General features: G+C 43.0%; 1 protein-coding gene and 1 pseudogene across 10 annotated transcripts in view; both read left to right on the forward strand.

Moving 5' to 3' along the window:
• Positions 1-24,711, forward strand: part of TESK2 (testis associated actin remodelling kinase 2) — a 149,285-nt gene that overhangs the window by 117,514 nt on the left and 7,060 nt on the right. For 8 of the 10 annotated variants that reach the window (XM_001156172.8, XM_009456275.5, XM_009456271.5 and 5 more), the window contains one exon: positions 20,223-20,369. The exons of the other annotated variants lie outside the window; for them this stretch is intronic. In XM_001156172.8, coding sequence (XP_001156172.3) covers positions 20,223-20,369 — 147 coding nt within the window. The remainder of the gene's footprint in view (positions 1-20,222; positions 20,370-24,711) is intronic. 10 annotated transcript variants of the gene reach the window in all.
• On the forward strand, positions 16,948-17,044 carry LOC112207579 (small nucleolar RNA U13; annotated as a pseudogene).

Below are 24,711 nucleotides of genomic sequence, written 5' to 3' on the forward strand. Positions count from 1 at the left end.
GCCACTGTACCCAGCTGGAATTTATATTTTAATCAGCAGGGGGCGGGCAGAGGAGTTAAACTAAACAAGGGAACAAATTGTAATATATGTGATGTTAAGTGCTAGGTGGTTTACAATTTTCAACATGTAGACAGGTAAGGCCTCATAAAAGAGGCTAAAATTTAAGAAGGTGGGCTGGGTGCGGTGGCTCACAAAAAAAAAAAAAAAAAAAAAAAAGGGTGAAGGAACTAGCTGTGTGGATATCAAAGTGTTCTAGGTAGTTGGAATAGTATGTGCAAAGGCGTGGAGGCAGAAGTGTGCCTGGTCTGGTTGAATAACTCCAAGGTGGGTGATGTGACTGCAGTGGAGAGCATGAAGAGAACAGTAGTAGATGGGGTCAGAGAGGAAACACTGGCTAGATCAGAGTCTCATATATACTGCTGTAAGAACTTTAGATTTTACTCAGGATAAATTGTGAAGTCTTTGGAGGTTTTTGTGACTTATTCTTTAATGGGATCATCCTGGCTACTGTTTAGTGAATGACTGAAAAAAGAGAAAGGGTGAAAGCAGGAAAACCAGTTAAGAGACTGTTACAATAAAGTCTGTGCAATACATAAAGACTGCAAAAAAGGTGAGAGTTAATGGTAATGGACCAGAATGATAGCAGTGGAGCTGGGAATTCTGGATCCATTTTGAAAGCAGAAGAAAAACAAACAAATAGGCTTTCCTGATGCATTGGCTGTGGGGTATGAGAGGATGAGAGAAGTCAAGGATAACTCTGAGGTTTTTGGCCTGAACACCTAAAAAATAGAGTTGCCATTAATGGAGATGGGAAGACTATAGGAGGTACACAATGGGAGATGATCAAGAGGTCATTTTTGAATAGGTTCAGTTTGAGATATTTATTGGACATTCGAGTTGAGATATCTTCATAGAGTACTGGTGTCTGAAGGAGTACTCTGAGTGATATCTTCCTTGTTCATATCCTGTTTATCAACATTTTCATTAGAAAGTGTTTCATTGATTTGGAAGGAGGCATTTTTCAACTGCTGTATTATCTCCTGAGTAACAAAAATAAAAAAATCATTCAGTGATTTTTCATACTAAATGTTTTCTATGTGCCAGGGTCTGCTAAGCTTTTTTTTTCTCACTCTCAATATATTATTTAATTAGCATGCAATCCTATGAAATAGGTAATATTTTTCCCATTTTACAGATGACAAATCTGAGGCTCAGAAAGAGATTAAGCTAGCTAAGGTCTTGTAGCTGAGCTAGGATTTAAATCAAGTTTTGGCTGACTATAATCCTGTACTTACTAGACTTTGAGCTCCTTGGGCTTGGCTATTGTTCACTGCTGAATTGTCAGTAACTGGAGCATAAAGGCATGCAATAAATATTTGTTGGGTAAATGGAAAATGGATAAATGAGTACTGCTCCCAACACTTGAGCTTTTAACAGTTAAACTGTTAGCTGCAAAGATATCTGCCTCTTTCAAGGTCATTTCAGCCATCCATTTGATGAATCTTTTTACAGCATTGGTAGTATGAGGACAGCAGAAGGATTTAGAAAGTTCTTCAGAGGATTTCTAGCTAATCTTTCTCCTAATCCCCGCATGATTGTTAAACTAGTGTGACACTTGAATTCACAGAGTTCTTTTTGAGTTTAGGCTAGATATGTTTCTAATAGATTTGCCAAGTGTAATTTTCCTAACTTGATAAGTGGTATCATTCCCAGGAGTTGGTTCTATGTTGGCTCCTGGGAGCTGTTCCAACTTTGGAATCTGTAGCAAGTAGGACCATGGAAGGAGGGTCTCCCAATATACCTCTCACACATTGCTACTACTCAGGGGCATTTCTGCATCCCTGTGCCTGATACATAATCACTGTCTGCACTTTCTGTATTTACTTTCTCTTTCTCTTTATGTGGTCTTTTCTTGTTATCCTGGTCACCATTATTTGCTTAGATAATAAATTCTTAGATCAGTGTTTTCCAGAGTCAGTCATAGGCATTTATTTCCTTACTTGCTCATTTTAGCTCATTTCAATGCAATTGCTTGTGTCTGTTTCCTATTTAACAAATAATTATTAAGCAGGTACTGTGTCAAGGGCTAGTTTAGTGAACTTCAAAAAATGAGAAGCTGTTCTATGATAGTGGCAGAATGATTGTCTAAAATCTTCTGTAATACTAGGCACAAGTAGCTGCTCAATGAATGTTTGTTAAATGAATCAATAACTTGCAAAAGTATTAATATAGTGAATGGCTCTTCTACAAATGATAGTTTCCTTTTCCTTTATCCCTAATATATCCCTTTTCCAAATCTTACCAATCACCATGTCCTGTTCATCTTACCTCTTTACTATTCTTGAATCATTTATCTTACATCATTCCTTCTGCCATCATTATGTCTTGCCATAACCTTTTAACTAGTCTCTTTGTCAGTCTTGTTCCACACTTTAAATCTATAGTCTCTATTGCCAGCTGGAGTGGTCCTGAAATACAAATTTTTTTTTGTTGTTTTGAATCATCTTAGCCATTTTTAAGTATATAGTTCAGCAGTTAGTATTAAGTATTATCACGTTGTCGTGCAACAGATCTCCAGACCTTTTTCTTTTCTTTTCTTTTCTTTTTTTTGAGACGGAGATTCGCTCTTGTTGCCCAGGCTGGAGTGCAATGGCGCGATCTCAGCTCACCGCAACCTCCGCCTCCCAGGTTCGAGCAATTCTCCTGCCTCAGCCTCCCAAGTAGCTGGGATTACAGGCATGCACCACTACGCCCAGCTAATTTTGTATTTTTAGTAGAGATGGGATTTCTCCATGTTGAGGCTGGTCTCGAACTCCAGATGATCCACCCGTCTCAGCCTCCCAAAGTGCTGGGATTACAGGCATGAACCACCGTGCCTGGCCTTCTTTTCTTTTTTTTTTTTAAGAAAGAAGCAGAGTCTTGCTCTGTTGCCCAGACTAGAGTTCATAGTGCATTACAGCCGCAAATTCTTGGGCTCAAGCAGTCCTCCTGCCTTAGCCTCCCACGTAATAGGGACAGTAGCTACTGTACCAGGCCAGATCTTGTTTTGTTGTTGTTGTTGTTGTTGTTGAGACAGTCTCACTCTGTCACCCAGGCTGGAGTGCAGTGGCACGATCTTGGCTCACTGCAACCTCTGCCTCCTGGGTTCAAGCGATTCTCCTGCCTCAGCCTCTCGAGTAGCTGGGATTACAGGCATGCACCACCACACCCGGCTAATTTTTTGTATTTTTAGTGGAAACAGAGTTTCACCATGTTGCGCAGGCTGGTCTTGAACTCCTGAGCTCAGGTGATCTGCCTGCCTCGGCCTCCCAAAGTGCTGGGATTACAGGCTTGAGCCACTGTGCCTGGCTGCCAGATCTTTTTCATCTTTTTTTTTTAATTGTTATTTTTTCAAAAATAAGATGGGTCTCACTCCATCACCCAGGCTGGAATGCAGTGGGATGATCATGGCTTACTGCAGCCTTGATCTCCCAAGCTCAAGTGATTCTCCTGTCTCAGCCTTTCGAGTAGCTGATACTACAGGCATGTGCCACCACATCTGGCTAATTTTTTATTTTTTGTAGATATGAGGTCTCGCTAAGTTGCCCAGGCTGGTCTCAAACTCCTGGGCTCAAGCAATCCTCTCACCTTGTTCTGAAGTGCTGGGAGTATAGAAGTGAGCCACTATGGCTGGCCTTTTTCATCTTGTGAAACAAACTCTATACCCATTAAACAACAACTACTCATTTCTCCCTCTTCCCAGCTCCTGGTAACAACCATTCTATTTTCTTTTTACTTTTGAGACAGGATCTCGCTGTCACCCAGGCTGGAGTGCAATGGTGTAATCTCGGCTGCCTGCAACCTCCACCTCCCAGGCTCAAGGGATTCTCCCACCTCAGCCTCCCAAGTAGCTGGGACTACAGGCGTGCATCACCATGCCCAACTAATTTTTTTTTGGTATTTTTTGTAGAGATGGGGTTTCACCATGTTGCCCAGGCTGGTCTCGAACTCCTGAGCTCAGGCAATTCGCCCACCTCAGCCTCCTAAAGTGCTGGGATTACAGGCGTGAGCCACCACACCCAGCCTGTACTTTCAGTTTCTATGAATTTGACTACTTTTGATACCTCATATAAGTGGAATCATATGGTATTTGTCTTTTGGGGATCACATTATTTCGCTTAGCATAATATCCACAAGGTTCATCCATGTTGTTGCATGTGATAGTATTTTCTTCCTTTTTATGGCTGCATAAATATTTTATTGTATGTATATACCATACTTTGTTGATCCATTCATGGGTTGATGAACATTTGGGTTGCTTTCACCTCTTGGCTAGTGTAAATTATGCTGCTATGAACATGGGTATGCAAATATCTCTTTGAAACCTTACTTTCCAGACTTTTGGGTACATACCCAGAAGTAGGATTGCTGGACCATATAGTAGTTCTATTTTTAACTTTTTGAGGAACTGCCATATTTTTTTTCTGTAGCAGTTGCACCATTTTACAATCCACTGATGGTGCATAAGGGTTCCAGTTTCTCCACATCCTCACCAATACTTGTTATTTTCTGTGTGTTTTTTTTTTTTTTGATAGTAGCTATCTTAATGGATGTGAGGTGATATCTCATTGTGGTTTGATTTGCATTTCTCATTTGTTGCAAAGACTGTCCTTTCCCAATTGATAGGTGTTTATTTCTGGGCTCTCTATTCTATTACATGGGTCTATATGTCTGTTTTTATGCCAGTACCACTTTTGAATACACATCTAATTTTGTTTCTCCCTGAAAAAACCCTTCTGTGGCTCCTCATTGTCCTCAGGGTAAAGTCAAAACTGATCTTGCTACTGCTTATCTCTGTGGCCTCACTCCTCACTTCTCTTGCCTCTCTATTCCTGTCTCAACTGTGTGCTACAGCTGTACTGAACCTCTTTCAGTTCCACAAATGGAACATGACCCTTTCCACCTTTAGAGCTCTGCACCAGACTTTTTCTTTGCCCAGAACACACCTCTTCATCCCCCCTGGCCCAACCAATTCCTCAGGCCCCAGCTTAGAATTCATTTTCTCTGGGAAGCCTTTTCTGATCTTCCAAGAGTAGTTTGGTACCCCTCCTATGTGCTCTCATAATACAATATAATTTATCATTGATTTCAACTGACTGTTCGTATGTGTAGATTATAAATTCCTTGAGGGCAAGGATTGTTTTATTTACATTGACATCCACTGGTTCCTAGCACAGTGCCTGACAAATGGTAGCTGCTTATCATATTTGTTGATTGAATAAATAAATTAACAATCAATGGCATTTCCTGGCTCAGAAACCTTCAGCGATTTCCTCATTGATTAAAGTCTTAGGTGAGATGCAGATATCTGTATTTAAAAATAAATAAATAAAGTTCTACAAATTATTTTGATTCACAGCTAGAGTTTAAAAATGGAATTCAGGATAAACTCAGCCTGATATCCTAGTCCTTTATGCCCTACTATAATACTACTTTTCTCCTAGTTCTCCTCTTCTTTAACAACTACTCTATAATTCAGGCAAACTGGATTTCTTATTGTTTACTGAACATGGTCTGTGTTTTCCTGCCTCTTTATCCATATGGTTTCTTCAACCTAGAATATGCTCTTTCCCTCTGTCCTATAGAAATCATTTTCCCTGGCTGGACGCGGTGGCTGACGCCTGTAATCCCAGCACTTTGGGAGGTCAAGGTGGGTGGATCATGAGGTCAGGAGTTCGAGACCAGCCTGGCCAATATGGTGAAACCCCATCTCTACTAAAAATACAAAAATTAGCTGGGTGTGATGGTGCGCACCTTTAATCCCAGCTACTGGGGAGGTTGAGGCAGGAGAATTGCTTGAACCCAGGAGGTGGAGGTTGCAGTGAGCTGAGATTGTACCGCTGCACTCCAGCCTGGGTGATAGAGCAAGACTCCATCTCAAAAAAAAAAAAAAAAGAAAAATTATCTTACCTTCATGACCTGGCCTCAGAGTCCACTTATTTCCCCATAAAACCTTTCCTGATTCTTTTTCTCGGCCGCATCCTCTCTACCCGCCTCCACTGCCACCACTCATTTGGTCATAATGTTTCCCTCCATTCATCTTCTCCTATATAGAATTTTTGTACCTTTGTTATTACACATTCTTTCTTTTCTTTCCTTTTATTTATTTATTTATTTAGAGATGGAGTTTCACTTTTGTTGCCCAGGCTGGAGTGCAGTGGTGCAACCTTGGCTAACTGCAACCTCCACCTTCTGGTTTCAAGTGATTCTCCTGCCTCAGCCTCCTGGGATTACAGGTGCCCGCCACCATGCCCAGCTAATTTTGTTGTGTTTTTAGTAGAGATGGGGTTTCACAATGTTGGCCAGGCTGGTCTTGAACTCTTGACCTCGTGATCCACCTGCCTTGGCCTCCCAAAGTGCTGAGATTACAGGCGTGAGCCACTGCACTCAGCCCCATTCTTTCATTTATTAAAGCTTTTTCTGCTTTAGCTTCCCTACATAAATGTACACTCCTAGGGTAGAAGAAACCCAGGCTTTTAGGTCACAAGGCTTGGATACAAATCCAAGCTGTACTATTTACTAGTTGAATAATCATAGGCAAGTTATTTAAGTTCTCTGGGCCAGCCTGGTGGCTCATACCCATAATCCCAGCACTTTGGGAGGCCGAGGCAGGTGGATCACTTAAGGTCAGGAGTTCAAGACCAGCCTGACCAACATGGTGAAACCCCATCTCCACTAAAAACACACACACAAAAATTAGCCAGGCATGGTGGCGCAAACCTGTAATTCCAGCTTCTTGGGAGGCTGAGGCACGAGAATTGCTTGAACCCAGGAGGTGGAGGTTGCGGTGAGCCAAGATGGCGCCATTGCACTCCAGCCTGGGCAACAAGAACAAAACTCCATCTCAAAAAACAAACAAACAAAAACCAGCCAGGTGCAGTGGCTCACACCTGGGCAACAAGAGCAAAACTCCGTCTCAAAAAACAAACAAACAACCAGCCGGGTGCGGTGGCTCATGCCTGTAATCTCAGCACTTTGGGAGGCCGAGGCAGGTGGATCACCTGAGGTCAGGAGTTCGAGACCAGCCTGACCAATAAGGTGAAACCTCGTCTCTACTAAAAAATACAAAAATTAGCCGGGCGTGGTGGCAGGCGCCTGTAGTCCCAGGTACTCGGGAGGCTGAGACAGGAGAATTGCTTGAACCCAGAGGCGGAGGTTGCAGCGAGCTGAGATTGTGCCACTGCAGCCCAGCCTGGGCAATGGAGCGGGACTCCGTCTCAAAAACAAAACAAAAGAAAACCAAAAAAACCAAAAAACACACACAAAAAAACAAAAACAAAAAGATGACAAGAATGTTTCAAGATATTACAATGGTCAGGCCGGGTGTGGTGGCTCACACCTGTAATCCCAGCACTTCGGGAGGCCAAGGTGGGTGGATCACCTGAAGTCAGGAGTTCAAGACCAGCCTGGCCAACATGGTGAAACCCATCTCTATTAAATATACAAAAAATTAGCCGGGCATGGTGGCAGGCGCCTGTAATCCCAGCTACTCAGGAGGCTGAGGCAGGAGAATCATTTGAACCCAGGAGGCGGAGGTTGCAGTGAGCCAAGATCGCGCCATTGCACTCCAGCCTGGGCAACAAGAGTGAAACTCCATCTCAAAAAAAAAAAAAAAAATTCAGTGGTCAAATGAGGTAACTATGAAAGTGCTTTGCCAGGCGTGGTGGCTTACGCCTGTAATCCCAGCACTTTGAGAGGCTGAGGTGGGTAGATCACCTGAGGTCAGGAGTTCGAGACCAGCCTGGCCAACATGGTGAAACCCCGTCTCTACTAAAAATACAAAAAATTAGCTGGGCGTGGTGGGAGGCACCTGTAATCCCAGCTACTCGGGAGGCTGAGGCAGGAGAATTGCTTGAACCTGGGAGGCAGAGGTTGCAGTGAGCCAAGATCACTCCATTGCACTGCAGCCTGGGCAACAAGAGAGAAACTCCATCTCAAAAAAAAAAAAAAAAAAAAATGCTTTGTGGCCAGATGCAGTGGCTCACGCCTGTAATCCCTACACTTTGGGAGGCCGAGGCAGGTGGATCACCTGAGGTCAGGATTTGGATAGCAACCTGACAAACATGGTGAAACCCTATCTCTACTAAAAATACAACAATTAGCCAGGCATGGTGGCACATGCCTGTAATCCCAGCTACTTGGGAGACTGAGGCAAGAGAATTGCTTGAACCCAGAGTCAACAGAGACTCCATCTCAAAAAAAAAAAAAAAAAGAAGGAGAATGAGGAACCAAATGATGCCCAGTTTCTAGGTGGGTGGCGATGCCATTTACTGAGATGTAGAAAACTTGGAGGGTGCAGCTGGAATACTTCCTTCTTTCAGCTGTGTATGCATTACTTGGGAATTGGTTTTTTTGAACATAACACTAATCAACATGGTCTCCTCAATATAGAAGATCAGACTCAGTCTTTTGCCTGAGCCTTTCTTTGTCTGAGTAGGCATTATTAAACATTTTATTTTATTTTATTTACTTTTTGAGACTAGGTCTGGCTCTAATGCCCAGGCTGGGGTGCAGTGTTGCAATGTTGGCTCACTGCAGCCTCTGCCTCCTCAGCTCAAGCCATCCTCCCACCTCAGCCTCCTGAGTAGCTGAGACTACAGGCATGCACCACTATGCCCAGCTAATTTTTGTATTTTTTGCAGAGACAAGGTTTTGCCATGTTACCCAGGCTGGTCTCGAACTCGTGAGCTCAAGCGATCTGCCCACCTTGGCCTCCAAAAGTGCTGGGATTACAGGCATGAGCCTCTGCGCCCAGCCAGCATTATTAAATATTTGTTTTTGCATGATATTTATTGGAAAGTTCCTCTAAATGCACATTTCTCTTTTATATCTTAAATTACATTTTAATGATTAAATTGGGGGGTGGGGCTTCCAATAAAAGAGGGAACTTAAAACCCACCTCCATTTATTTAAATGCACTTAATTATGTATTTGTTCAACAATTTCACTGAGTTTTACAAAGGGGCTTACAAAATTGAGCAGGACCTAGTTCCTGCCATAAATGTTATAGTACAGTGTGATGAACAATAGTAGAAACATGTGCAGGATGCTAAAGTGGCACCAAGAATGGGCTCGAACTCCTGGGCTCAAGCAATACTCCTGCCTCAGCCTCCCAAAGTACTGGGATTACAGGTGTGAGCTACTGCGCCCAGCCTAGCACTAAGAATGGGATGGAGTATCAAGGAATGCTTTCCATGAGTTCAGAAGGATGAATAAGTGGCTGGCCGTGGTGGCTCACACCTGTAATCCCAACACTTTGGGAGGCTTAAGCGGGCAGATCACTTGAGGTCAGGAGTCTGAGACCAGCTGGCCAACATGTTGAAACTCCGTCTCTGCTAAAAATACCAAAAATTAGCCAGGTGTGGTGGTCCATGCCTGTAATCCCAGTTACTCAGGAGGCTGATGCAGGAGAATTGCTTAAACCCTGGAGGTGGAGGTTGCAGTGAGCCGGGATCACGCCACTGCACTCCAGCCTGGGTGACAGAGTGATACTCAGTCTCAAAAAATAATAAATAATAAATAAATAAATAAATAAATAAGGCCCAGTGTGGTGGTTCATGCTTGTAATCCCAGCACTTTGGGAGGTCGAGGCAGGCGGATCACCTGAGGTCAGGAGTTTGAGACCAGCCTGGCCAACATGGTGAAACCCCGTCTCTACTAAAAATACAAAATTAGGCTAGGTGCAGTGGCTCATGCCTGTAATCCCAGCACTTTGGGAGGCCAAGGTAGGCGGATCACAAGGTCAGGAGTTCAAAACCAGCCTGACCAACATGGTGAAACCCCATCTCTACTAAAAATACAAAAATTAGCCAGGTGTGGTGGCACACGCCTGTAATCCCAGCTACTCAGGAGGCTGAGGCAGAATTGCTTGAACCCGGGAGGCAGAGGTTGCAGTGAGCTGAGATTACGCCACTGCACTGCAGCCTGGGCGACAGAGTGAGACTCTGTCTCAAAAAAAAAAAAAAAAAAGCCGGGCGTGGTGGTGCACGCCTGTAATCCCAGCTACTCAGGAGGCAGAGGCAGGAGAATCACTTGAACGCAAGAGGAGGAGGTTGCAACGAGCTGAGATCATGCCATTGTGCTCCAGCCTGGGCAACAAGAGGGAAACTTTATCTCAAAATAATAATAATAATAAAAATGAAAATAAATAAACAAGGAGGATGAATAAGAATTAGCAAAGCTATGAAGAAGGGTATTCAGCAAGCATATATGAAGGCCAAGAGTTAAACACTTAAATATTCTGAAATATATTTTGGGTTATTAACAACGTTTTACTCTGTGGCTAGAACTAGTGTTCCCTTTTTCTTTTTGAGTCAGCTCATTACTACTGACTGTTTCAGTCAGGCAGGCCCTGGTGAACCTCCTGGAGCGGTAGGCAAATTCAGTCCTTGGCAGATATACGGATGTACGCTTGTAGTGGCTGTGGATCCTCGAGCTGAGAACAGGAGGCTTCTTTGGAGCACAAGCCTCCCACAGGGCACTCTTGGGATGTCTGTCCTGGAATTACCCAGAGCAGTAACAAAGCTTTCTTTTCTTCCTTAACCCAAGCCAGCAGGATGGGATGTCGGCTAGCCTTTGTGTTTGGAGCCTACCAACAAACATACAGTGGCCAGCACAAAAGTATTGTTGGGCTACAGTGAAAACTAGGTCGGGGCCCAAACCCTTTTCTGCAAAGAGCCCCTCCAAAGAGTAGAGTACCAACAAGCCACTAATTTGGCTGTTTGACATTGATACTGGTTTCTGACAGGTTTCTGACTTACTGATGGCACATTGAGTCATTTAAGATTCTGAAATCTTTTTCCATTGCTGTCTGAACCTTTCAATTTGGAATCTCTGAGATGTCTTTGACTCTTTTTCCTTATTTCTCATATCTATCACTCAGTTGCTAAAAAGCTTTATATTCTGACTATAGCCAACTTTTTCTTGCCCATAAATAGCACTGTTAGTTAGATGTTTGGTCACCTCTCATCTGGCTGTTGCAGTACCCTCCAAAACTGCCTCTAATTCCTTCTCTATCCTGCTACCAGAATGATCTTTCTAAAATGCAGTTTGGGTCATGTATTAGTTTCTTAGAGCTGCCATAGCAAAGCACTACAATGTGGGTGACATAGCAGAAACTTATTATCTCAGAGTTCTGAAGGCTGGAAGTCCAAAATCAAAGTGTTGGTAGGGCCTTGTTCTCTCTGAAGGCTCTACGGGAAGATCCTTCTTGCCTTTTCCTAGCTTCTGGTAGGTTTTTGGTGTTCTTTGGCTTGTAGATGTCTCAGTCCAATTTCTGCCTCTATCTTAACATGACATTTTCCCTGTGTGCCTATATCTCTTGCCACTCTTTTTATAAGGATTCCAGTCGTATTGGATTAAGGGCCTGCCCTACTCCAATATGACCTCATCTTAACTTGATTACATTGGCAAAGACCCTATTTCCAAATAAGGTCACATTTATAGTTACCTTACCAGGGTTTAGGACTTGCATGCATCTTTTGGGGGGATGTAATTCAACCCCCATTAGATCATATTATACCTTTACCTATAAACCTTCAGTGGCCCCTGTGGTCTGCTGAATTAACTGTAGATGCTTCATCTTGGTATTCCAGAACTTCTGCACTAATAACAAATATAATAATAATAATAGAAATAGTCATAACTGACATATTGAGCACTTTCCTTGACATTATTCTTAGCATTTTACATGTATCAACTTACTGAATCTTCACAACAACTCTGTGGGTTAGGCACTATTATTATTCCCATTTTATAGATGTGTGTTAAACAAACTGAATAACCAACTCAGGGCTCTACAACTATTATAGTCTGAGATGAGATTCAATCCTAGCCAGCCTAACTGCAGTCCCCACTATATTATACTGCCCATCTTAACTTTTTAGCTTCATCCTTTCTCCCCTACTTATACAGAAAAAAAAAAAAAAAAAAAAGAATAATTACTAATCTCTGTGCTTTGTTATCTTTGTGTTCCTTTTGCATAGACTGTCTTTCTTATCCCCAACCCTGCCTATGGGTTACCATGAAATGGAATTAAATCCTCAACAATGAGTGAATATTAGCCAGGCCTAGGTGGGGAAAGGGGAAGGATATTAGAGGTAAAGGGACCAGCAATGTGTACAAATGTGCAGGTGAGCAGGAGTCAGACTTTTATAAGCAGGAGTGAAAGGCTTTGTGTGCCTTTCTAAGGATTGTGGGTTTTATCCTACAAGTAATAGCACATCACTGAATAATTTTAACAGGAGAGTGGCTTCAGGTTGGCATTTCAGAAAGATTGTCTTGGCTATATTGTGGAAAATGGATTGGAATGAGGGCTAAATCTTTTCAAGATGCAAAAGGGGGCAAGAAAACAGGTTAGAAAGCTAATGGAATAACCTAAGGGAGGCGTGAGAATGATAAGTTATTGACAGTGGGTTCTACCTGTTGTAAAAAATGAAAATAAATTTTAAAAAGATATTGTTAATTGGGAGAATGAGTTGTGTACTATGAGCTAAACACCAAACTGGACTGACTTTGTATTTAGACCTTATCTCTTTAATTACTCCTTGCCTTTGAACAAACACCAAATCTTGCTGATTCTACCTCTAATGTCTCTGAGATAATAACCTCCTTTCCATTCTTGCTGCCATTGTCTTATTCAGGCCTTGGTTATCCTAACTCTTCTCCCAGCCTCAGTTCCTGACCTTTTCATACAATTTTTATACTACTGTTAGAATATTTCTATGTAGCATATCTGATCATGTTATTCTCCTGTGTGAAAAAAAAAAAAGTGTTAGTTGATTGTATGGCATCCCTACTAGACCATCTAGGCTAGACTAGTCTCTGTGGGCAGAGACTGGCCCCATTTATCTTTGTGTTTCACATTGTAGGTTTTCAGTGTTTGGGTAGGTGAACAGAAGGATGGATGAATCTTTCTCAGTACCATGTTGCTAATTAGATGGTAGCAAATTATCTCTGCTAGTTAGATGACAGCACAGTTATCTTCTTTGGGTAAATGCCCTAACTCCTGGCCAGTTGGGTAGATTTTTCAAAAAGGAATAATAATTCTTAGAGTTGATATTTTCTCCAGACCTTCTCTGAATGCCTTTGAACCACTGTTCAGAGATAAGCTTATTTGGTTGCAGGTATCAGTACACTGGTAATTCAAATTTTTTTAAAACTACCATTTTGTCTTAGTGTTCTGAATAGTTATAATTGGTTGAAACTACTGTAGCTGACTAGAATCAGCAAGAATTGGGAACTGGAGTCCTGGGTGCATTTACCTCAGAGAGAGGTACATATTCCCTAGAGCCAGTCCAGAATATTCTCTGTATGGATATGTTTATGTGCTTGTCTGTGCCTGAATTGGTACCTACCAGACCCTATAGGGATATGTGGGAAGAACCTATACTCTTTAGCCTAGGCAGTTGTCTTAGTCCATTTGTGCTGCTATAAGAATATATCATAGACTGGGTAGCTTATAAACAACAAAAATTTATTTCTCACACTTCTGGAGGCTGGGCAATCTAAGATCTAGGCACAGGCAGATTCAGTGTTTGGTGAGGGCCTACTTCATGGTTCATAAATGCCTGTCTTTTTGTTGTGTCCTTACATAGTGGAAGGGACTAAAGAACTATGGGGACACTTGTACACACACTATCGTGGTAAAATACATATAACATATAATTTACCATCTTTTTTTTGAGTGGGGGTCTTGCTATGTTGCCCAGGCTGGTCTTGAGCTCCTGGCCTCAAGCGATCCTCCCACATCAGCTTCTCAAAGTGCTGGGATTACAGGCGAGAGCCACTGTGCCTGGCCAAGAGACAAGTTCTTACTCTCATATGGAAGTGGCAGTAGGGGGAGGAGTGCTCAATAAATGTTTGTAGAAATAACCTGAATTGATATTCCTGAGTGGAGAACTGAGTGTCCACTTCTCTGTGCCTTTGGTGATTTTAAAAAAGATGTTGGCATATGATTTCTTGCATTTTAGTAATAAAGGTTTATTTACATAATATAGTTGAATTACGAATACACTTTAAAAAGTTATTGAGTGCCTTCTAGGAAAAGGCTGTATATATTTAATGAAACCAAGTATCAAACACAAATGAAATGGAAGAAACTCTGTTATTTTATTAGACAGTGAGGAAGTGAGGCAAGTTTTGGTATAGGTAAAGTTGGTATAGAAAAAGGTAACAGCCACTGAGAGGTATTGAAGTATCTATAACACATTTTATTGACTGTATTACAGTTTTCTAACTTGAAAGGTTAAAATAACAACAATTAAAAATATTAAAACTTCTGTATTAATTAAATGTATTACCAATGCCTTGGGTCATTTTATAGGGCTGACCGAGGGAGTAGTCTAGCTGAAAATGAAAGCAAAGCAGCTGTTATCCCCATCCGGGAAAGCTGAACATGCTAATGCAGTTGCTCTTGTCTCTGCTTCCTGCAGAGGGATTTGTTTAGAGGCCACACCAGCTGAGTCTGCACTGGGAGTTGCTTATGGAGAAGTGAACATTCCAGCTAATGGGCACAGAGACCGTGTAGCAATCTTCTGGCTGGGTGCGGTAGCTCACGCCTGTAATCCTAGCACTTTGGGAGGCTGAGGCGGGTGGATCACCTGAGGTCAGGAGTTCGAGACAAGCCTGGCCAACATGGGAAAACCCTGTCTCTACTAAAAAATACAAAAATTAGCTGGGTGTGGTGACACGAGCCTGTAATCCCAGCTACACGGGAAGCTGAGGCTGGAGAATCACTTGAACCTGGGAGGTGGAGGTTGCAGTGAGCCGAGATGGCGCCACTGCACTCCAGCCTGAGGGACAGAGTGAGACTCCGTCTCAAAAAAAAGAAAGAAATCTTCCTTGTTGACAAATCTCAAATTTCCTTTTCTTATGCATGCAGAGGTCTTGAAACATTGAGAAGCGGTTTCTGAGGGCCTACAGGCTTATCAGCCCAACTAATGTACTCACCAAAGGCAGGCAAGAGAAATGGGTTGTAAAAGCAAATTCCATTTGTTTTCCCTCTCTGGTCCTTGGTTTGCACTTTTTCCAGTTTGCCTGGAGAAGCCAGAATCTATTAGCCAAGTGTGATTCCTCATCTTTTGTCACCTTTTCCTGTGCTCTCCACCCTCTGGCTTTGCATATGGATTTCCAGGGCCTTCAGAGACACTGCTGAACAGAGTAAACAAGTGTTTCCCAGAACCAAGAGTCCTGGTCTCACCTGGCCTATAGAGAGTGCACATACAGTCTTTTCATTATAGTGTCTTCTGCCTGGCACTCAGTTGGGAAACCTGAGTGGCTCCTGAAGACAGGCCCGACATATCACACTGTCATCATGCTAAAGAAGTGAACCACTGCCTACCTTTTGACTTTCAGAGCTAAAGAAATCTGCCTGCATGATTAGATGTCAGCTTCACTGCCCACTTATAACCCTGAAGTTCACAAGCTCAGTTTCTTTTCAGCAAATGGGCACCTCAAATGTGAATCTTGGGCAGATTCAACTAGAATGAAGAGAGCAAGGCGCTGTGCTTATGCCGTCATTATGCCTTATTTTAAGATTTTCAAAGATGGATTATCAAGCAGGATGAAGCAGATCAACAAGTTTCCCTTTTGAGAAGTTGGAAGATTTATTTTTAGTCATTCTTTCTGTCTTGCCAAAACTGGTCCGACGCTTCCAAGGATCTGAAGTGCTGCATGGTGCTGCCCCCAACTGGTTCTTTTTGGTGCTTATATTATTACCACATCAGAAAATACATGACATTTAAATTTTTTTCGAAGCGCTTTCACATATTTTATTTTATTATTATTTTTTTGAGACAGAGTCTCACCCTGTTGCCCAGGCTGGAGTGCAGTGATATGATCTCTGCCCACCGCAACCTCTGCCTCCAAGGTTCAAGTGATTCTCGTGCCTCAGCCTCCCAAGTAGCTGGGATCACAGTCGTCTGCCACCATGCCCTGCTTATTTTTGTATCTTTAGTAGAGATGGGGTTTCACCATGTTGGCCAGGCTGGTCTCGAACTCCTAGCCTCAGGGGATCCACCTGCCTTGGCCTCCCAAAGTGCTAGGAATACAGGTGTGAGCCATCTCGCCTGGCCAACTTTTACATATTTTTTTTTCAAGACAGGGTCTCACTCTGTTGCCTAGGCTGGAGTGCAGTGGCTCAATCTCACTTCACTGCAGCCTCCGCCTCCCGGGTTCAAGTGATTCTCCTGCCTCAGCCTCCCGAGTAGCTGGGATTACAGGCACTCACCACCATGCCCGGCTAATTTTTGTATTTTTAGTATAGATGGGGTTTCACTATGTTGGCCAGGCTAGTCTTGAACTCCTGACCTTAGGTGATCTGCCCGCCTTGGCCTCCCAAAGTGCTGGGATTACAGGCATGAGCCATGGCGCCTGGCCAACTTTCACATACTTTATTAGATTCTCATAACAACACTGCAAATTAGGTGAATCAGGGATTATCATACCTACTTATAGTTGAGAAAAGTGAAAGATGGATAGCCTTATTAGTTGATTTGTCCAAGTTAAATGGCTATTAGGAGGCTGAATTGGGCTAGAATTCAGATATTTCTCCTCTTATCCCATTAAGTTCCCTAGTCCTTTGTAAATTCAATGGTACCCAAAAATATGTATTAAGATATAAATTTTAGGCTTAGAGGAATTTCCCTCTTTTTCTCCCTTGGGAGGAGGAGGGAGATAATACATCATATAAGGTTTGAGTAAATTCATTTTTGAGCTCCTGTGCTGCATGAAGCTCTCTGACTCAGATGCTGTGGTCTCTAAGTCTCCAGTGCAACGTAGTGGTAAAGAGTATGGACTCTGGAGCCAGACTGCAGAGTCTGCCAGTCTCTGCCACTTAATAACTGGATAACTTTAAGCAAGTTGCTTAATTTCTAAATGCCTTCTCTAAAATAAGAGTAATAGTATGTAGTCATTTTGTAGTCCATAGCACGATGATTGGATTTTCATGTGCATGTGTGAGGTGTACTACCCTCAAACCTTTTTAATGTCTGCACGTTGTCTGACATGAAAAAAAAAAGGAAAAAAAGTACCAGTGTACCTACCTTATAGGGTTATTGTGCAGATTAAATGAGATAATATATGCAAAACTCTCAGAACAGTGCCTGAAACAATTTAGATACTATATAAATAACAGCTGCTATTATTATTTATAAATACATATACTTACTTTTTTTTTGAGACTGGGTCTCTCTCTGTTGCCTAGGCTGGAATCTAGTGACACAATCATGGCTCACTACAGCCTTGACCACCTGAGGTTCAAGTGATCATCCCAACCTCAACCTTGTGAGTAGCTGTGACTATAGGCACACACCACCACACCCAGCTAATTTCCTTTTTTTTTGAGATGGAGTCTAGCTCTGTTGCCCAGGCTGGAGTGCAGTGGTACAATCTCGGCTCACTGCAAGCTCCGCCTCCTGGGTTCATGCCATTCTCCTGCCTCAACTTCCCGAGTAGCTGGGACTACAGGCGCCTGCAATCACGCCCGGCTAATTTTTTGTATTTTTAGTAGAGACGGGGATTCAGCATGTTAGCTAGGACGGTCTCGATCTCCTGACCTCGTGATCTGCCCACCTTGGCCTCCCAAAGTGCTGGGATTACAGGTGTGAGCCATTGTGCCCAGGCTTTTTTTTTTTTTTTTAGACGGAGTTTCACTCCATCACTTGCCCAGGCTGGAGTACAATGGTGCAATCTCGGCTTACTGCAACCTCCGTCTCCCGTGTTCAAGCGATTCTCCTGCCTCATCCTCTCGAGTACTGGGATTACACGCATGCGCCACCATGCCTGGCTAATTTTGTATTTTTAGTAGAGACAGGGTTTCTCCATATTGGTCAGGCTGGTCTCGAACTCCCAACCTCAGGTAATCCACCTGCCTTGGCCTCCCAAAGTGCTGGGATTACAGGTGTTAGCTACCATGATCCCACCGCTGGGAGCTACCGTGCCTGGCCAATTTTTGTATTTTTTGTAGGGACGGGATTTTGCCACTTTCCCCAGGCTGGTCTCAAACTCCTGACCTCAAGTGATCCTCCCACCTTGGCCTCCTACCGTGCCCAGCCTTATTCACTTTTTTTTCTTTTTTTTTTTTTTACTAAAAAAGCAAAGCTGCCCTTCATGGGTATTTAGGAATGATGAACAGCCAGACTATCTTCAAATAGTTTCTCCGTAACCTTATCTGCTACTCTTTCCTCTGTTCACTTCAGTCTTACTCGTCTTAACCACTTTACTGAAACTGCTCTGTCCAAGGTTGCCAATGATTTCCCGGTTGCAAATTCAGTGGATACCTTTCAAGCTCGTCTTCCTCATTCATGGCTTTTGATACTGTCAGTCATTTCCTTTGTAGAATGCTTTCCTTCTGACATGTAGAATGTCATTGTCCTTCTGAACATACATACATACATACATACATTTATTTATTTATTTATTTATTTATTTATGAGATGGAGTTTAGCTCTTGTTGCCCAGGCTGGAGTGCAATGGCACGATCTCAGCTCACTACTACCTCTGCCTCCCGGGTTCAAGTGATTCTCCTGCCTTAGCCTCTTGAGTAGCTGGGATTACAGACGCCTGCTACCATGCTCAGCTAATTTTTTTGTATTTTTAATAGAGACAGAGTTTCACCATCTTGGCCAGGCTGGTCTTGAACTCCTGATGTCAGGTGATCCACCCGCCTCGGCCTCCCAAAGTGCTAGGATTACAGGCATGAGCCATTGCGCCCGGCCGTCCTTCTGAACATTTAGAATGTTCTCCTATTGACATTCTTGCCTGTTCCTTGGGATTCTGTTGATTTCCCATCTTACATGTTAAACCCTGGGCATGTATGACCTTGGAATGCATGACTGCTTCAGCTCAATGTTTTTGCCTCCTAAATATTGTCTTTCACTTAGACTTTGTTCTTAAGCTTCAAACTGACTCTATTTAGATCATTTCCACCTTGGTTGTCCAATAAGCACCTGTACCTTTAATAATTTAACTTCTCCCAGCTGAACTCACTATCTTTTTTTTTTTTTTTTTTTTAAAGACAGGGTCTCGCTCTGTCTATCACCCAGGCTGGAGTGCATTGGCATGATCTTAGCTCACCGCAGCCTCAACCTCCCAGGCTCAGGCGATCTTCCCATGTAGCTAGGACTACATGTGTGCACCATCATGTCCAGCTAATTCTGTTTATTTTTGTAGAGACTAAGTCTCTCACTATGCTGTTCAGGCCGGTCTGAACTCCTGAGCTCAAGCGATCCTCTACCTCTCAAAGTTCTAGGATTACAGGCATGAGTCACCACACCTGGCCTGAACTCACTCTCCTTTAACATTGCCTCTTCTTCTAAAAACCTACTCCTCTCCTTGCTCTCTGGGTATTTAAAAATGACATCCAGGGACCAATAGCCTATTGCTCTCATTCTCTAATCCAGGCAATTATCAAGTTTTTTTTTTTTTTAACTCTGCCATCTAAATACATTTTGAATCTTGCCTTGTTCCAATGCCTCCACTATTGCCATGATTCAGATGCCCTGCTCTCACCAGGATTATTGCAGTAATCTCCTATTTCCCTTTCTCTGTATTTTTCACTCTAATCCATCTATCATACCATGGCTAAAATAATATTTTCTTTAAAAAGCAAATATAACCATGTGGCTCTCCTGCTTAAAATGCTTCTTTTGTTTCCTATAGACAGGATAAAGTTCACATATCTTAGCAAAACATGTCAGCCTCACTTCCTGACTCATCTATAAATGCACTCTGGCCATATCGAAGTAAATTAAGTTCCTGAATGCATCATGCACTTAACCTGTAACTTTGCATATGCTGCTCCCTCTGTGTCTTTCCTGCTACTTTCCTGCTACTCCAGGTCATCCTTTCTGACTCCTTATTTCCTCTCTGCATTTCCTCTGACATGCCTCCACAGTTTAGCTTTATCCTTGTCGCTGCATGGTGTTGTCCTACCTGCACATAACTATATTTTAATATTTATTATATGATATTGTTTGACTATGTCCCTTAATAGATTGTGATCTCCTTAAAGGAAAGTGTCATTGTGTGCAGCACCTACCATAGTGCTTGGAGGCAGAATAAGCCCTCAGTAACTTAAAAAAAAAATACAGTCTCTCTCTTCCAGGTGTTTACTCTCTAATGGTTTCACCACTAGCCTAAATATTTCTGATAAATGGTAGCTGGGTTTTCCTTCTGTTTTGCAGTATATCAACTCCGGGAACCTGGAACAGTTGCTAGACAGTAACCTGCATTTGCCTTGGACTGTGAGGGTAAAACTGGCCTATGACATAGCAGTGGGCCTCAGCTACCTTCACTTCAAAGGCATTTTTCATCGGGACCTCACATCTAAGGTATGAAGGCTTTACTCTCACAACTCATTGAGAGATACCACCCTTCTCTTTTGCCAAGAAAGCTGTGTTAGATTTAACATTTAATCACAGAGGACATAATTCATTATATTTTATAGTTAGTCCTTAGAAAGCCTACATCTTTTCCTTCTTTTTTTGAGGCAGTGTCTCACTCTGTTGCCCAGGCTGGAGTGCTTCTGCCTCCTGGGTTCAACGATTCTCATGCCTCAGTCTCCTGAGTAGCTGGGACTAGAAGTGTATATTACCACACTCAGCTAATTTTTAGTAGAGGCAGAATTTTGCCATATTGGCCAGGCTGGTCTTGAACTCCTGGCTGCAAACAATCCACCCGCCTTGGCCTCCCAAAGTGCTGGGATTACAGGCGTGAGTCACTGTGCCCCACCATAAGCCTATATTTTCTTATAGCAGGTTCCTTTCAGTGCTGAGTGAGCCAACATATATATATATATATATTTTTTTTTTTTTTTTTTTTTTTTGAGACAGGGTCTCGCCTTGTCACTCAGGCTGGAGTACAGTGGCATGGTCTTGGCTCACTGCAGCCTCCACTCCATTGGCTCAAGCAATCCTCCTACCTCAGCCTCCCGAATAGCTGGGACCACAGGCGTACACCACCATGCCTGGCTGTATTTTGGTCTTGTTTTGTTTTTTTCCACTCTTATTGCCCAGGCTGGAGTTCAATGGAGTGATCTTGGCTCACTGCAACCTCCACCTCCCGGGTTCAAGCAATTATCCTGCCTCAGCCTCCTGAGTAGCTGGGATTACAGATGCCTGCCATCACCCCTCGCTAATTTTTTGTATTTTTAGTAGAGATGGGGTTTCACCATGTTGGCAGGCTGGTCTCAAACTCCTGACCTCAGGTGATCCACGTGCCTTGGCCTCCCAAAGTGTTGGGATTACAGGCATGAGCCACCATACCCAGCCTTTCTTTTGTATTTTTAATAGAGATGGGGTCTTGCCATGTTACCCAGACTGGTCTCAAAGTTGTGAGCTCAAGCAGTCACCCACCTCAGCCTCCTAAGGTGCTGGGATTACAGGCATGCACTGTGCCCAGCCAACTCATACATCTTGAGAGCCTTCATGTTTAACTTCAATCTCCTGAATATGTGTTACAGGAGCAAATGACATGAGAAGGGTTAAGAAATTCTTGCCTTATAGGAATGACAGCAGTCAAGGCAGTATAGGGGCCTATCAGTTTTCTTTCCTGTGGCCCCAGGATGTAGTTCTTAGCTAAGAGCAGGAGTTCAGTGATTTTTAGTCACTTGAATGCAGGTTTTTAGGGCCATATGTACTGACCCATTTTCTGCCTGTGTGATTGAGTTTCTGCTGCCCTGCCAGTTCCTCTTTGGCATCAGCTGATCTCTGTAGCACTCTCTTGCTGTCCAAATTGCTGTGTGACCAGGTTAGAAAAGAGTCGCTTTCAGAGGAAGTTGGCTATGCCACAAAACAGGCACCTCATAGCCAAATGGCCTAAGATACCATCATGACAAGGCTTATATAAATAGTACTGTTTGATTATTAATGGGGGAACTATAAGGCAATCTAACATATCTAATATGACTGCTGCCCAAGAACTGAATTAAAGTCTGCTAGGGAGGTGTATAAGAGTTTTGTACCTGCCTAAGAATAGCTGTCACTTCATTCCCCACCCTCAATACCTACATGTACACATATTCACATATGCATGCACATACTCCTACTCCTTCTGCCCCAGATGAAGGGGAGGGGAAGGGAGCCCATCTTAAGAAAAAGCTTGAAAGGGAACAAAAGTAGCAGTACTGAGTCAATAAAGCCTAAAGCAGTAAGTACCTGGATGCCTCACATAGAATGGTTTTGGTGTGTGGCAGAGTCATTTGTAGTCAGCTGCACTGTTCCTGAAGGAGCACAAGACTGGCAAGTAGAAACTGGGAACCAGCAGAGGCCTAGTTGTAAGGAGCCCTTTATCTACATTACCGTCTGTAAGAACTGGACAGTTAGGCAGTTGGGACCTGGAAGGTGGTATCTTATCTCTTTATTAGCCATTTCTTCTCCCCCAGAATGTTTTGGAAAACCAAGACTAAGAAAAGTGCAGGCTGGGCGTGGTGGCTCACGCCTGTAATCCCAGCACTTTGGGAGGCCGAGGCGGGCAGATCACCTGAGGTCAGGAGTTCAAGACCAGCCTGACCAACATGGTGAAACCCTTCCTCTACTAAAATACAAAAATTAGCCGGGCATGATGGCAGGTGCCTGTAATCCCAGCTACTCGGGAGGCTGAGATGGGAGAATCGCTTGAACTCAGGAGATGGTGGCTGTGGTGAGCCGAGATCGTGCCACTGCACTCTAGCCTGGTGACTGAGCGAGACTCCGTCTTGGAAAAAAAAAAAAAAAAGAAAAAGAAAATTGCATTTGTTCCAGGCAAATGGATGGGACTGAATCAACTTAGATATCAAATCTTTGCTTCCTACTCAGAAAGCACCATTTTTTCTAAGATAGAAGGAGTTTGTGACAAAATATGTATCAGTTACACAGATACTCCCCCCACCACACACACACACACAAGTGTCTCCTATACCTGGCTCCAAGGATGAAGGAATATTAGAAAAGAGGAACTTCTGACCTAGAGGTATGTACAGTTTTGTTGGCAAATAACTAAAAAGTAGTGCACAGCATTTTATAATTGTTTAGCTACACAGACGACAAGTTTTCTGAGCAGGAAAGATCACTCTAGGCCAGGGTAGCTAGGCTTCCTCGAGGAAAGCCCCCACTCCCTAAGAGTTCATCATATTCCCTTCTGTGCCCCAAAAGCACTTTGTCCCATTGTGCTAGTGTCCAAGTGTGGTTCTGTCTGGGCTTGTTGTGCTGTATTATAAAAATAACCTTTTTGGACTATAGGATAAGACCTCTACCCTTTGCTTTTCCTTATGGGGAATGGGTATTCCCAGTGTCAACTGACTTGAGACACGAAACTAGGAACATAGGAGAAATAACTCCCTATATTTCTGGGCTGTACTTTCTTGGGTCCAGACTTTAAGGAGGTTTTGAGGATAATTCCAGGTGGTGAGAACAAAGGACGTTTGCAAACTCTAGAGGAAGGCTGGGAAGTACACTATAGGGGATCTCAAGTTGAAGACAAACAAGTGAGTCTTATGAACCAGACTGTCCAATTGGAGATACCGTCTGTGTTCATTGCCCTTTTATCATCTCTGAGAAATAAAGCTAAAGGGACAGTAGAGGGCTCGGAGGTTTCCAAATTATCTCTTCATAGTCCATCTTGGGTCTGTGTCTTATTTCTTTAAGGACAGTATCAGGCTTTCTTATATTTTAATATTATACACTCCATATCACTTGATTGTTCTGTTGTGTCTGTATCTCCCACCAGCATGAGTTTCTCAAGTGCTTCTCTTATTTACTTTTGTTTTCTTACCACCTAGCACAGAGCCTATGAGAGTAAAGTCTTCCTGGGCCTATTTCAGGGAAGGGCGAAGGGCTTGATAGCAAAGAGGCCAAAACGCCTGCTCCAGAGATGAGATTCTGGGTTCCAGGCCCAGTTTTGTCCCCATCTCTGAACGACTTCAGTGACCTTGGAACCTCCGTGCTCCCAGTCTGTAAAACAGATGCTGTCCTTGACTTTGCAGGAGCGATCAGTCCACACTGCTCAGACCAGAGCTAACAAGAGGGATTTAAAGTAGAGGTAACATGTTCCAAGTGGGTAAACCAGGACAGAGAGAAGAAGATGCCTTTTTCCAAATGATCCTAAGCCTGTGGTTAGAAGCAAAAAGATCCCTAGTTTCCTATCAACGTGCCTCCTGAAAGTAGTATTACCTTTATAGGACTCATGTCCGCAGCTACTGCAATAATGCTCTAAGAGTAAAATGTCTGTCAGATATAGCCATTCAGTCTAATTTTGTAATTACTTCTAAGAAACAGCCTGAAACAGACTTTTGCAGTGGCAAGGCCAAGAACTTACTTGGAAGGAAGTGGGAGGCAGTGTGGCTTTAAAAATATTCAGTTTGTGAGCACTATGAAGAAGTGCCAATAGCCACACACACAGGCTTTTATCAGTAGCTCTAGAAGTAACCAGTACACACATACCAAGCCTTGGCTCTTGGGGGCAGCTGAGAAAGTAGTTTGCTTCTGCTTAATACCATTACTGCCCAACTGATCTTCTGTGATTACTGTTGGGAATGAGTATGAATTATGAATTGCACCTTTAGTTCTTAGTTCTTTTCTGTTGTTATTGTTGACTGCATAGAAGCCACTTAGGTGATTTCACTGGAATGAAAAGCCTATTCAGTTATGGTCTTAGGCTATGCCACACAATGAGGAATAGAAAATGCCAATTTTCAGA

Source organism: Pan troglodytes, chromosome 1, assembly GCF_028858775.2.
Source record: "Pan troglodytes isolate AG18354 chromosome 1, NHGRI_mPanTro3-v2.0_pri, whole genome shotgun sequence".
Lineage (NCBI taxonomy): Eukaryota > Metazoa > Chordata > Mammalia > Primates > Hominidae > Pan > Pan troglodytes.